We start from the raw sequence: 15,492 nt of genomic DNA, 5'->3' as shown, positions 1-15,492 counted from the left end.
GCTGGATACAAATTACATGCAACAAAATTCCCCCTGTAATCCCTATGAGAGACAGGCTACAGCTCACCTGCTGACCTACCCTGTGCCCTGAATGATCTCACCATCATTAACTCCTTCAGGCATTAGTGACTTCTGCTACGCTTACCTTGCACATATGGTATCACCAGAAGAGCTAGCTCAGCATTACTCTAAAACTGTACACGCACAATGCCTTACTTCACTGCTGCACAGATGCTACACACAGATTACCTGTGCAACACTCTCCTGCCAACCAGACAAATTCCTTGGGAGGCACCTTTGGCATATTATTTTGAAGAAAGTCTATGATTATTCTGAATGACCTGAAAGCCAGAGTGCTATGACACACAGGATTCACGTCCATGAAAGTTAGTAACACTGTCAAACTGGGGCAGCATAAAGACATGGCTCAGAAAGAGAACAGGCGAACACCCAAGAAGCTCCTTTTGAAAGAAAGACGCCCATGGAAACGCAAACCGTGATAACTCAAAAAAAGCAATTCATCAACAGGTTGACTATGAAAGGTATGTTTTATGGCACATAACTCAGCAAGTTCTTGGTAGCTCTTCACTAGCAAAAGGAAGTGCTGGGAAAAAAGTCGTATCCCTTCTGATCAGCAAAAGCAACCCTCTGGGCAGGAACACCCTACAGGACAAAAAATGGATTTGCAACACCAGACTGCCCTGCAAAGTGACTGATGTTTAGTTAGTGACAAAAAGATTATCAAGCACTAACTCACATCCATCGATTGACTTGCTCAACTGCTCCATAGCCATAGGGGAATCACGACAAGAACAGGACACGCATGCCTGACCTCCATGGCTTCCTCCATATAACTCAACACATGTATGTGCTGCCCCGTAAAGCACGAAGCATCCTCAAGTGCCAGGAACAGTAACAACCTCCTCAAAAACCTTGGTGTGCATCCAAACCTACCAGCAAGGAACAGCAGTCACATTGCTGCAGTTCACTGCCACACGATTTTCAAAGAAACATGGGCAGGGGCAAGGTCCCCAATTACAGTTTTTCTCAGTTCATTTGGAGAATGGAAAAAAGGTGGCCTCAAAAAATAGGCAGCCCCTACTTCAGCCCTTGTTTTGTAACTAATTTAGATGTAAAATACAATTAGAAATCTGTATTAAGTAATAAGACGAGAGGATACAAGTTTATGAAAAATAAAACCACCAAGATAATTCTCACCACATTAGCAGTTACATCGTTTCACCAAAAAGTTTTCATTCAAACTTCTCTGATGACAGCCAGTCTGCTGTGCTGTAAACATAATATGACAGTAGGCAGTAAAACATGTTTATTTGTTGCAGCTGGCTGCACAAGTCACTATGGGTTTCATTCTGAACCATCACAATATGTTATACAGCCACCAACACTAAACTGAAGTTTACAAAACTGCCTGCTGTCATACTCTATTTTAAATATATTTTCACACTGATTAAACAAAGGTAATAAATTATATTTTTACATACGAGCAATAAGCAGATCACACAATAATATATAAAACTTCAAAACTAATTTGTAACATAAAGTTTTTAAAGCTACTAGAGCTTTCTCAGAAAACTGAATTACAACATCCAACGATGGACTCAAACTACTAGAAGTGGTCATTTCCAAGCATAGTTTAACTTGTCTTTGGAACTCTTACATAAATTATGCATCAAAACAAAAATATTAAACCATCTTTTATTCATTAAGTATATATTTTAAGTTCTTATTGTGACAGTCCTACTCACAATGTCTTTGAGGCCATACCTAAACTGTAAAATACATGTGTATTTTCAATTAATAAATGGACACGGATTTCTGTCTCTGAGGAAGCAAGACCAATTGCTGTCACTATTTGCACACCTGTTTTCATTCTCTCATCACTTTTTTTTCATTCAAACATTCTAACACCTTAATTTTTGTTGCTGTGCTCATATTTGAGAGAAGGGTTTTTTTCACTATTAAATCAGAGGAAAGATTAAAAGTATAACACACTTTTTATCTTTTTATTCTCACAGATGAGGTAAAAAACTTCAAGTCACGCTCTGGTACCCACACAAAATGCCAACTAGCAGCACTACAGAGCAACTCACTTTGCAGAAAAAGGTTTCCAGCTCCAAGGAAATTACTTCCAAGAAACAACAACATTCATCAGAATATGTACTTTAATTTTAGTAAAGAAATAAACCTTGAGAAATTTTTCCAGTTAAAATTGATTTGGGTAACCTGAGCTGTGACTTGCCAAAGTCGGGGGGTGGGGATGGTAAATCACTACAAGGTCATGAACAGAGCATGTTGCAATGCTTTCACAGGATTTTCACAATTAGGTTCAATATTCAGATCACTGAACAAACACAGATGACTCAGATCCCTGGACAAACAGACAACTACATTTTTTTGGGAGGGAGGAGCGTAAGGGCAGGGGAGAGCAGGACAAGAGGTCTTGTTTTTCTGTATTACCTGGCAAAAGCATTTAAATGTTTGCAGAAAGAAGAGTGACCTATAAAAAAAAAGAAATTCCCTTATTCCCCACTAATGCAACTTTTATTCCATGGACATGCCAACATTTAGTTTTAGCTAAGGCTCCTACACAGGGTTGTGCCTTGGTCCCCTCCCACTTGCAAACAGCTGAAGCATGTACTTATTTGCACTTCGAATCCTGTTCTGCTTGCACAGCTGCAACAGTGAGTTAACAACCTGCTCTGCGTTTGGCACGGGCTGGAACTTGTACACTTTGCAATACGGCAACTGCGGGAGCACAGACAGGCTGCTAACGGGTCCTGCAGCAGCACAGCATAAAGAACAAATACGAGCCCAAATATGCAAAGAGGTCGAGGTATAGTTCATCTACCAGCTGGTTCTTCCAAGTGTCAGACTCACGTATCAACCGGGTTGTGTAGCTTTAAAAGCTAAAAGAGATAAGAAAAGACATATATTTCTGCATCCATTCTCTCTGTGCCTACCTAGGCACTGAAGGACAGAAGCCAGAGAGTAGTGGTCAATGGGACAGAGTCCAGTTGGAGGCCTGTATCCAGTGGAGTCCCTCAAGGATCGGTACTGGGACCACTATTGTTCAACATATTCATCAATGACTTGGATGATGGAATAGAGTGCATGGTCAGCAAGTTTGCTGATAACACTAAACTGGGAGGAGTGACTGTCACACCTGAAGGCTGTGCTGCCATTCAGAGAGACCTGGACAGGCTGGAAAATTGGGCGGTGAGAAATTTAATGAAATACAACAAGGGCAAGTGTAGAGTCTTGCATCTGGGTAAGAACAACCCCATGTACCAGTACAAGTTGGGGACTGAACTGTTGGGGAACAGCACAGGGGAAAGGGACCTGGGAGTCCTGGTGGACAGCAGGATGACCATGAGCCAGCAATGTGCCCCTGTGGCCAAGAAGGCCAATGGCATCCTGGGGTGTATTAGAAGGGGTGTGGTTAGTAGGTCGAGAGGTTCTCCTCCCCCTCTACTCTGCCCTGGTGAATATTGTGTCCAGTTCTGGGCCCCTCAGTTCAAGAAGGACAAGGAACTGCTTGAGAGAGTCCAACGCAGGGCCACAAAGATGATTAAGGGAGTGGAGCACCTCCCTTATGAGGAAAGGCTGAGGGAGCTGGGTCTCTTTAGCTTGGAGAAGAGGAGACTGAGGGGGGACCTTATTAATGTTTATAAATATGTAAAGGGTGACTGTCATGAGGATGGAGCCAGGCTCTTCTCACTGGCATCCAACAAGGGGACAAGGGGAAATGGATATAAGCTGGAACATAGGAGGTTCTGCTTAAACATGAGGAAGAACTTCCTCACAGTAAGAGTAACAGAACACTGGAACAGGCTGCCCAGAGAGGTTGTGGAGTCTCCTTCTCTGGAGATGTTCAAAACCTGCCTGGACACGTTCTTGTGTGATCTAATTTAGGTGGTCCTGCTCCGGCAGGGGGATTGGACTAGATGATCCTTTGAGGTCCCTTCCAATCCCTAACATTCTGTGATTTCTTGTTAGGGCTCAATTTGTGGCACTTTTCCTAAAAGTCACCACCTCACTGTCAAAAGAGACCTTTTCCTTTCAGGAAGGCAGAGGCATGTGCTGCTAATCGCGAGTAATTTGCAGCAATGCTCAGAGCTCCAGGTACTGCATAAGCACACAGTCTGAAGTTCTTCCTTCCCCTTGAGCTATTGGCTCAAATCTAGTCAGCACAGCTTTGTACCTTCACCCTCAAGGTTGAAGGTGAGCTCCACACAGTTAATCGTGTGGATTACTCAAAAAATGTCCGTGGTTTCATTAATTTCTGAATGCCAATTAAGAAGTATATTCATGTCGTTTCTAACATTAGGGTGGGGTCTGGGTTTGTTTTTTCCTTTCCATCATCACATCAAGCCACTCTATTTTTCAGGACTGTTTTGCAGACACTTGTCTACCAATTCACTGTTGACAAGCCATGCAGGGTGAGCCATGTCACCTACGAAGACATGTGGGATAAAACATTATATAAAGTACATACAAAGTTAACTTGACTGAACTCTGCATTACTTTGTTAGGACATGATCTGGTCATGTAATGATGTTATATAAATATTGCCACTTAAAGACATCAAAAAGTAAGAGATTTCTCAAAGACCAGAATTAAAAGTATTTTTAGTCCTTTAAAACTCCTATAGCTTGCTCTGCCAAACGCATTCCTTTAAAAGACACTGTATTCCCACAGAGGCCAGTATATTTTCTTTACACGAGAATGCTAAGAAAACCAGGTTTCAATTACGCACATCTACACTGCAGTCTCTAAAAGCACAGCACATTAGCCTAGAATGAGCCCCACATTTACACTGCTACAGGTACCCCCACCAAGCAGCATTCATTTCAATGGATATTATCAGTCATTTAAATGCCTCAAAAATTTGACCCCAACTCCATTCATTCTAAGTATTTACAATACCACCAATGTGAGTGGAAGTTGGAAAGCAGCAGAAGCACCACCTCTATACAGAATCTGATTCCAGGGAAGGGAGGATAGACTGATTTTTTGCTCGTGTCACAGTAGATTTGAAAAATGAGGGAAAAAATTACAAGATGCAAGACATACATTTGAGGTTGAAAAAAGAAGGAAACACAATACCACTGCTTCCAACCACCTTAAGCGCTTCCTTGTACAACACTAATATTCCTTTGCTCTAAATTCTCAGGTGGTACACATAGCCAAAACTAGAAGATTTAAATGTGCGAAGTATTAAAAACAAAAGGAAACCTAACTGGAAGCTTACTCCTCTTTCATTTTATGTGATTTTTTTCTTTTCTGTTCACAAGCACAAGTTCAAGATAGAGGCAAAACAATTTCTACTCCCTGCCAGGAGGGTTTACTGATGCAATCACATAGTCTAAATTAGATAGTATTGCCATGTACGTGAAGGAAAGCTTAGGCACTGCTCAAGAGAAACAGCATATCCTCAGGCAGAAAAACCTCACAAGGTGAAGAATGTGGCAACATGGCTGGCTTGGCTCAAACATCCAGTGACACTATCAATCCTCAGTTAAGAGATCCTTATCACCTCTGACACAGTCATCTCCAACTTACAACCTTGATTTGCCCAAGTCACTATAGTACAGTCATCCTCGATTACAAGCGACACAACAGCAGCTGCTCCTCCGTTCTGCCTCATGCTCACCAGAAAAAAAGTAAAAAAAAAAAAAAAAAAAAGCAGCTGGCAGTTTTCTCAAGACTATGAGTGTTAAGTCTATATAGATTTTTTTTCCTGCATTTTAGGTGTATTTTGGGGTTTTTTTAAAATGAGAAAATTAGCAAAAATTTGTGTTGCTTTTATTTGCATCTACTATCATGACCTAGTTCACCAATCTTGACTATTTACAATTTTTTGAAAGAACACACGTGGCTGAGCTGCCAAGAAAAGTAAAACAGGCCTGTGCCTCTCAAAGCTATTGCTTTGCTTAATCCCTCATTAGCGTAAGCAGCCAGGAGACTGAATTTTTCCTGTACTCAGCACTGTTTTCTAGTTCCTGTGCTAGCACAACCCCTACAGGCTGCTGCCCTTGGATAATCCCCCGGGTTATGCCTGTGCCATTATGACAGCCCAGCCATGTTCTGCGACTGAAGGTCTCCCCGGCATAAACACTTGCCAAGGTGGTTTAACTGGGGAAGAGACCACAGCAAAGAACAGAAGAACAATGTCAACACAGCAAAATGTGGCGAGGAGGATTCCCAGGAGGGCAAGTTATACAGTGTTCAAAATGAACAAAGATGAAGATGTTATATATATGACCGTTACTGAACGGGAACAGTGTCAGGAGCTTGCCGATATAGAAAAGCCCCACCAGAAGGAATAACCCTCTAGTCTCAAACTGCGTAAAATGTGTTTGTAGAGCCATCAAAATTATATTTCTCCAAGTCCTGACACACAAGCTATCTAGAGACAATAAAGACCAGTACTGCCACAAAGAATAGAAAATTAGGAAGCAGTAAGAGTATGTCTTCTTCTCAAGCATCAAGAGAATCTGCTTAGTCAAGCACTAAGTCTTGACTACAAATTATGCATTTTTGGACATCCCCTCTTCTTAGCAGGCTGTCCAGAATGTAATATACTGCAAATAGCAATGTTAAAGACGAGACGCCTGAAGAAATTAAGTTAGGTCTCTCAGTTTCATAAATTACTTTAAGAAGTAATGCTCATTTATGCACAAGGATCACAGAAGAACAAAACCAAATGCCAACTGCAGGATTTAGTCTAAAGGATATTCTTTGTCCATGGCACTGACAAAAAAAACCCTGTGAAACCAGAAGACTGAGGAGCTCCTGAAACTGCAACTCCTGTCACTTTGAAAGAGATATCTTGCAGCCAGATGCATGATTCAATTGACCTTGGAAACAGCTTCCAGAAGGGTATCAGGTCTATTACCACAGTCAGTCACTTAATCAAGAACAATTAGAGCACTGACAACAGGTTTATTCCCACCTCAGAAAAAAACACCTTTCAAGATCTGCCGCAAGTGGCAGCTCCGATCCATTCACATCCACAAAACCAAGGTTTTTCTGGAGCAGCAAAGGGAATATATTTATTGTTCCATTTTCAAAACAGGATGAACCACTAAAACAGAGTCTTGGGCTTCCAGTGATTGCTTATGAGTTATTTACAGCTAAGCAGTCTTCAGGCCAAAAATGACAAAAAGAAAAGCGAAACAAATAACATTGCCTGCCTCCCTCTCACACACACACAGGTACATCGCCCTGTCTACCATTCTACACCACAGCTCATCAGCTGAGCCCAGTAAAAAAAGGTTCTTTCTTTCCAAAGAGCAGGCAGCTGTACACTTACAAGCAATGCTTTGGAGACAGTATAAGGATTGCAGCAGAGTGACTGATAAAAGTTCTCCCACTTCTCTGCTTCTGTAGGCTCTGACAGTAACTGAATTATGAAGACACCAGTGTGTTGCAGCAACCATTCACATCTTAAGTTTTTCAGCAAGACTGATGGCCAGATTAGCTACCTGTGTTATGCGTAACATCTTCTTAAGGAGCTTCATGTGCACTAGTCTGCCATCACCAGGCTGGCAATGACAGATGCTGGAGTCCCATCGTACACATGCTGGGACAGTTATACGCACGACACACTTGAAGTTTACATTAGATGTTCCCTTCTAACAGGTCGACAATCTGGTTGTACCAGACAGTGACGACTGGCTCTTGCACAGTTTTTGCGAGGCCTTCAAAAGCTTCAATCTCTAGCTTGGAGGAGAAGGCAATCCTTTTTGCACAACATGTGGTTAGACCTACCACTGGACACCACCACAGTGAAACAGGGGGAGAAAGTCACCCTATTCCAGCCAGAACCCTCAATCAAACCATGATTTTACTGTTTGCACATCTTCACTGTTTGTAGCCAAACACTGATAACTGACACAGCAACTGGGCACGTTATCAACAGACTTGAAGCCACTTGGAGGCAACAGTCCTTGGGAGGGAGGGAGGGAGTAAAACGCTCCCAGATCGGGCTGGAAGGGAATGACATGTATGCATCCCAAATCGGGAGGTCTGTACAGACCCTGGAGTCGTGCATCACTCTCATCTTTACCCACTGGGACAGATCTCACCGTGCTCAGGATGCAGGAGGAACACGGCTGCCCATTTTCAAGGGGCTGATCTACTCTAAACTTCCTGACATCCAGCCCATAACCTGCAGTGGTATTTATCACTGTGAGCACTAACACAAGCGACAGGCAAGCTAAAGCTTTCCAAAGAGAAGGAAGAGCAGCAGCAAGGGGAAACCACAGCCCCATCGCCACACCAGTGGGTACACACCTGCTGCCAGGGGAACTTTTCACAACAGAACTCTGCCCCAGGGGTCATGCTCTGACACTCACAAAAGGCAGCAGCAAAACTCTCTCTGAGCCCAACAGGACAAAATTCAGGTTCTGTCAGAGGAGGAGAAATGGCCGATTTCACTACAAGCAGCTTGTAGCGGATTGGTATTTAGCTGTTAAATACACATCTGAACAGAACCAGATAGGAAGCAGAAGGAGGTTTTTACATACACATTCCTCCGAAAAAGTCTGATGGAACTGCAATGCGTTTCACTACTTACCCACTACACATCCTACTTCTTAACACACAATTCCGGCAGACTTGGGGTTTTTTGCTTATTTGTTTATTTGCTTTGAATGAAACCATTGCATTCATCTGCTTTGTAAAATGCAGAGAACTCCAAATGGACTGGACAATTTTTCATTTGAGCTCAAACAACTTTACTTTTATATACATTATGGAAGACAGCTTTAATTCTAAGCCACATCTGTGGTGCAAGTCATCTGCTATACTGGCATTTATTATTTAATTACATATTCACATCCTGCAGCACGGTACAGATTTCACATAGCTGCTTGGGTGTAACTTCTAGTGTCCTGGCCTCAGCAAGGAAGATTAATTACAGACATTTTTTATATTTTGGAGACAAGCATAAGAAGTTACCATTTTCTTCCCTAGGACTTGTGATACCACAACAAACTCCAAAGATCCTTCTTCCCATAAGAAAACCACCACACTTTCTAGTTAAGGGCGATCTGAGATATCATTATTTAAAGGGCAACAAAATCTAAAGAATGAGAAATTATTTCTAGCCATGAATGCTTTAAACCAAATCTAGACGTGAATTAAGAATGGACAAAATTAACAGCAGCACTGCATTACTGTTGTAGTTAGTGCTGTTTCACTGCCAAGCTCAAAGGTGCTGTGTAGCTCCACACCTGAGGTCCACAACAGAAAAACACATGAACAAACCAATGAAAAGTAGGAAGGAGAAATCTGACATGAAAAGGAACTCAGAATTTGAGCAAAGAGGGCAGACATATTTGAATCTCCCAGGTGAGAACTTGATCTCCCTAGAGAGGAACTGCAACACAATGCAGTAGTCCCCTCCAAAGATAAGGGCAGGCTTTCCTACACAAAACAAGCATCTCGAGACTGAGAAATGAAGCATTTGGCTCCAGCATCAAGGCCCTCATCACCACGCAACAGATGAACTGACACAGCGTGAGCATATAACCTCATGTGTAACCTGGGTACCACCTAAACGGCTGCTTCGACTATAAAAGCTGTCACTGAGTACTAAATCTGATGGGACACAGCAGGCAACACCCATGGAGGGCAAGGGAAAATTTAACAGGACAAAGAGCGGTTAGTTAAGGTGTGAATGGGAACCAATGAGGAAAGCTCAAGGCAGGAATCGTGGAAACCAGATGAAAACAACCAACAGCAGGACAGGACGTTTTCAACCATGTGGATGTCTGTTCACTCAACTCTAACAGCATAGGTGTAAAAATGTGAAGTTGAACTCAGGTTAGCTGAACACAGGCAACCTTCATCTTAAAAGAAAATATAGGTTTTTAGATTTTGTACCGCATCCAATGGAAACCATGTATGACGTGAGAAACAATTACACATCCTTTTTTTAAAAAAAGATTTCCTCATCTCCTATTAAAGGACTTTATTCCTATATGCACTACAGAAATAACTTATTTTTCACCTCTGTTAAATCCAATATACAAAGCTGTGTACTTTCACCATATTTTCAAATCACTTACATTATATAGAAAGTACTTTATCTCAATTCTGATGTCACATTTTGCTCTTTCACTCTCTTACTCTTACCCAGCACAAATCTCAACTACACAGGTACAGCAGACTTCCTTTGGTGCAAGTGAGTGAGGACTCTGAGCAATCTTCATCATGCTGTTTGTCCAGAGCTGGGAAAGTTTACGAGCAAGTGCTGAACACACCCACTTATGCTGGAGAGCGAGAAACCCTGCTGCTACAAATACAGCTCCGACTGAAATGCTGAAAACACGACAGTTAGGATCTAGCCACTGAAAGCATAAAAGAGACTCCAGTAAGACCTTTGCAGTGCAGCTGACTGCTCAGATACCTGTAAGAGCCTGGAGTTCAGCTTGGGTCAGAGGATGCTCTGAAACTCCTCCAGTCAGGAAAAGACAGCACCCGTGAATATTTCCCTCTCTACGTATTAAAGGTGCACAAATTCACACGTGTATTTATAACACTAGGTTAATACCAAATCTAATTTTACTTCCAACGAGTTTCCAAAGGTTTTTTTTGTTTGTTTTTTTTGTGGTTTTTTTTAAGCGATCGGTACTCCCTGATGGGAACTGCCCGGCATGGGGCGCACATCAAGGACACCAAGGCAGGCACTTCTACCCCTCCGCCAGCGGTCGGAGCCGGCCGTGCCCACCGGGCCCCCGGCGCCCTCCTTGCCACCCGCGCCGCCAGGTCGCCGCCTGCTCGGGCGGCGGCAGCGGGAGCCCGGCCCGGCCCGCGTCGCTCCACTCACCCAGAAGAGGAGGTTGAGGGCGTAGAGCAGGCAGCGCAGGCACTTCACCGAGTCCTCCCTGGCCATGGCGAGCCCTTCGGGGAGACAGCCCCATTCTCTCACCACATTCTCCCTCCCGAGGCCGGGCCGCCGGCGCCCTGCAGGGGAAGAGGCGGAGAGGGGCCGGGCGAGTCCTCAATGCCGAAGAACCAGCGCGCAGGTGGAGGCGGCGGAGCCGAGCCGAGCCGAGCGGCGACGCGGCCGTGGACCCGCCGCGCCCCGCGGGTACCCCCGCAGCGCCCACCGGTCGCCCACCCCCGGCAGCCTCCCTTCTCCTCCCGCCCCGCCCGGAGATACCGATAGACGGGTTTTTTTTTTTAACAAAAATAATAAAACTGTGGAAAGAGGAGAAGCCGCGGGCTGCCCTGGGAGCCGAGGGGGGCTGAGGGCAGCAGGGAGCGCGGCAGAGGCGCCGGCCGCCTTCCCCGTCCGGGAGGGACGCGCTGCCCCGGGGAGCGCGGCCGGGGGACAGCGGCCACTTACCGCCCGGGCGCCCCCCTCACTCACTTGCTCCGGCGAGGACTCATCGGGACAGGGAGGGGCAGCGCAGCGCGAAGCCGCGGCGCCCATGCCCGGTGGTGCGGGCGCTGCCTCCCGCCGGCGGGGCGCTGAGGGGAAGGTCCCGGCGGCGGTTCCCGGGTCCCGCCGCCCCCGCCCGCGGCGCTCCGGCCAGCCCCGCGGCAGCCAGCGGCACCCACACCGCCGCGCATGCGCCGCCGCTCGCTCCCGCGGACCGGCCGGTCCTAGCGCCGCCGCCTTCGCCGCGCTTCCCGCCCCGTCAGGGCCCCGCGGCGTGAGGAAGGCCCTGCGGGGCTTGAGCCGCTGACGGACGGGAGCGGGGAAGCGGCGGCGTTTCCAAAGCCTGCTGGCTGTGGACACGTACCTGCGAGGCCGAGTGGAAATGACAGCTCGGGGCGTGCCTGAACTTCGGTGGGAAAGAGCGCGGGATTGCTTCAGGGGAGCTGCGCCCGCCTGGTTTTGGCTCTTGACCTCCGGGTAGAGCTCGGAGGGGGCATCCGCCCAGATGCTTTCCCCGCTGACAGACACGCTCAAACCCCCACTTATGGCAAAGCTCGGGGGTTGGGTTGGTTTTGTCCTTCAGGGGAGGCGTTAAGCCATGGGCTCAGACGAGCAGAAATACACGAAACCTGTGCGTTTCCGGTGGCGTGTTGGCCCAGAGCGGCGAGTACCTCACACGCACAAAACATGGGGTGTTTTTGGCAAGATTTCACAGGCGTTTCACAAGGTTTCAGCGCCGTTGCGTTGGAAATTAAACCCTACTGACAGAGAACCCAAATCTGGTCTTTTGGCAGCCCAGCGCCTGTTCCTCACCACTAAGCCGCAAATTCAGAAGTGCGACCATATTGGATATCAGTAATTCCAGAAACGGGCAAAATTTGCAGTTATTATTTAGACAAAACAGCCATTGATTTGCCCCATACTGTGCATAGCACTTACAGATGCCACAACTAAGCTGAAAAAGTCATCCTGTCTCTGAAATGTGTTAGTGTGTACATACAATGACGAGGGTGGTGAAGTCCTTCTGCTGTCAGTATCACTTCCATGTATATCTCTCTCCATATTTAAAAAGGAAAACTTATAGTTTAAAATGTAGGGTTACATGCAGATTAGCAAAGAATTTTCCATGACTACTATTAAAGGTGTTGCAGTGCCACCGTCACAAAAATTAGAAGAAAATACACTGAAAAATGTTTCTAAACTAGAAGAGGAAAATCGTCTTCAGGAGGTGTTATATAAAGACTGTTTTAACAACTGCTAGTAAAAGCTGAGAAAGAGGAAAAAGGATGTAAAAGATGAAATCTAGCTCTTGTGAGGCCAAAAAAAAGTCTATTTCTTGAAGCACTAGAAACAATGACTTGAAAAAACACACGAACTCCAGATATTCAAATGTTTATCACTGAGGCTGTTGGTGGGATCTCACTTCAGCTTTAATTCCCACAATTTTGTGCCATTAGTAACGAATCAGGACAGAAAAATACACTCTTGAGGTGTATTTCTCTCTCCTTAAAAAGAAAGTAAAATGGATATCAATGGACATAAAATCCCATGCAACAGGGATTTAATGCCAAATTTATAGAAGTGAAAATGGTAGTAAAGTTGACAGTATTCAGTGTTGCAGAAACGTGTGTGAAGATTTTCTTCCTTGAAATTTGGTAAGCTTTAACTGCTGTTTTGATCCTCTTTTCTGGAATGAAGAGCCCCTCCAGGAAGTGTAGTATGACACATTTCTGATCTTCAGTGAATATTGCTAATTCCATACCTAAATAAGGCGAACTGAACTAAGACAGATACTGTTAAAAGGTGACATTGTACATTCATTGTGCTATTTACATACCATTCATTCCTCTTATTACTGAAGATTTCACATGAACACAGTCAGCGAGACAGATCTTGAACAGGTACAGTATTTTTGGTGAACCCATGCCAGTTTACAAAAATAGTGTCAATTTGCAACTGAGGTCCAGCCTTGGCTGAGGGCAATACAGTCTTTTATAAACCAATTTAAAAATGACTGAGGTGTGTTTGTATTTTTGATTGTTCCTTGGGAGAGAACAAATTACCTGAGCAAGGTTTTATAAAAAAATGCACTACAAAAATATTCGATTATCTTACTCTCAGTGATTTTTCTTTAAACATACCTAAAATAGCAAACGAGAAGTTCTCTTCCTTGTTTAAGGTATTTTTTTGGCTTAGAACTGAACTATTCCTAGTGCATAAGAAATTTGAGGAGAGGAAAAAGAAAACCAGTCTTTTAGACCTCTTGTTAAAAATCCTACTAAAATTGACATTTCAAGATTTTATTTCCATTCTTTGAGGTCTTTGGTCATAAGATGCTCTCAGACTAATTTTTAAAAATTTTGTTACAATAACTCCATCACAAACATAAAGATGATCCCCTAGTTGGTCAAAGAATTTTTCTGTTCTTTTGCTGTTAGATAAATCATTTGTCCAGAAGAGATTTTGCTCGAAACCAGGTTCTATTTATGAATGTCTGCCAAACACTACAGGGTCCAGAGGAAGGTCCCTTTGGAATACTGCTTTCTACCAGGCTGTGAAATTTCCATGATGTCAACACTGGGAAAGAAACACACAGAAAGTTCTCATGCATTCAAAACAGTAACTAAACTGGAAATATTAGCTGATCACCCAAAAAAAATCAGGGAAGCTACTATGCTGCTTCAGTACATGCTTCTTTGTTTTCCTTTAAAATAAATACTTAAGCTTTTATTTAGGGCAAGACAAGAGGATGTTTTTTACAAACAGAAGTCTAATGGCAAAGCTCTTCATATTTTTTTTTGAATAAGAATGTGCTGTCAGCAAGTAATGCTTCTTTAATGTGTAGCACAGAGACTTATAAGCATGGAAACCACTGAAGCCTTCTAGATTGTTTTCTTGGATTCTCCAGTGTCTAATAAACTACAAATTGTGAAGCTTTTTCCTATGACAGGGCATCCACAATAGCTTTCTAATATGAATTCTGTAGGGTTAAATAAAGTGTTCATGATGCAGGCTTTCCATCAGTGGCAGAGGAGGGGAATGGAAATACCAATAACTCCAGTAATCTTTCCTCTGATTAACTACCTGTTTTAATTTGATACACAGAAACTTAATATCTGTAAGCTAGCTTCTCTTTGTCAAATGTGCTTGAAATTGGCCAGCAGGTTCAAAAGCTGTTGGAAGAGTGTGGATTGACAGACATACATCTGTGTGAATACTACAGTATGATCTCATAAGCCCTTCTTCATCAGGAAACCCGACTAAAAGAGGAGTAGATATTAAAGACACCCATCCAGCACATAGCTGCAAGTGTCTTTAATTTAAACTACATGAGTAGCCCGATCAAGTGGAATAGCATTAGGCATGCATGTAAATTTATAGGTGGTAATTGCCTGATACTCGATGGCAGGAAACTGTATCACTGAAAAAGCAATGAGTTAAAGTAATGTCTTTTTATACGCTACCATAGCATTTAAAATTAGCGAGGTGAGTACTGAGGGGAGGAACATACATGTGGATGTGCTTTGACACATACTCGTTTAATTCTTATGTGATATCATTAAGTTTAGGCTGCTCCAATGAGCAAATTGTTCAGGCACAAATTTATTTTCGAGATAGTGAATATGTAAATAGCCAACGCTGACCTCTGCGGATGGATTTCTGAAGCTAGCTGGTGCCTTGTCTGTGTCCCCGGTAGGCATCTCACCACTTGCTCTTGTTTTATCAGTGTGTTACTTGGTTGTAATGGTATTCTGTGCTTTAGTCCTGTATGCTTAGCTTAACTCTTTCTCAGCATTGCTCCAGGTCTGCCTGCTCCTTAGCTTAGACTCAGACTTCCTTAGTTTCCTTCCCTTTTCCTCCTTGAGCCACTTACTCTAGAGCCCTTCTGTCCATGTTTCCCTTTTTCTGCTCTGCGCTTTGTACAGTGTTCAACTTCTCTGGAGTCTGGTTTGCCTTTTTTCTTTTTAAGCCTGGGTCTTGCCTGGTCCTCAGCACTGGTTATGACCGTCTGCCCAATCAATATCCCTCCCTAATGACAGCATTAATGTTGAGGGCAGGATGGAGGTTTGTTTAAG

The 15,492-nt window shown here is 43.9% G+C and overlaps 1 protein-coding gene across 2 annotated transcripts in view; it reads right to left on the bottom strand.

Annotated features, from left to right (window-relative positions):
- The window catches only part of TSPAN12 (tetraspanin 12), a 44,793-nt gene extending 33,869 nt beyond the window's left edge, over positions 1 to 10,924 (bottom strand). For both annotated transcript variants that reach the window (XM_086610473.1, XM_086610474.1), the window contains exon 1: positions 10,859 to 10,924. In XM_086610473.1, coding sequence (XP_086466599.1) covers positions 10,859 to 10,924 — 66 coding nt within the window. The remainder of the gene's footprint in view (positions 1 to 10,858) is intronic.
- Between the last annotated feature and the right edge of the window lie 4,568 nt (positions 10,925 to 15,492).

The sequence above is a fragment of the Tauraco erythrolophus genome, chromosome 4, assembly GCF_009769465.1.
Source record: "Tauraco erythrolophus isolate bTauEry1 chromosome 4, bTauEry1.pri, whole genome shotgun sequence".
NCBI classification, from domain to species: Eukaryota; Metazoa; Chordata; class Aves; order Musophagiformes; family Musophagidae; genus Tauraco; species Tauraco erythrolophus.
Note: the sequence above shows the minus strand (reverse complement) of the source record. Positions and strands in the feature narration are given on the sequence as shown.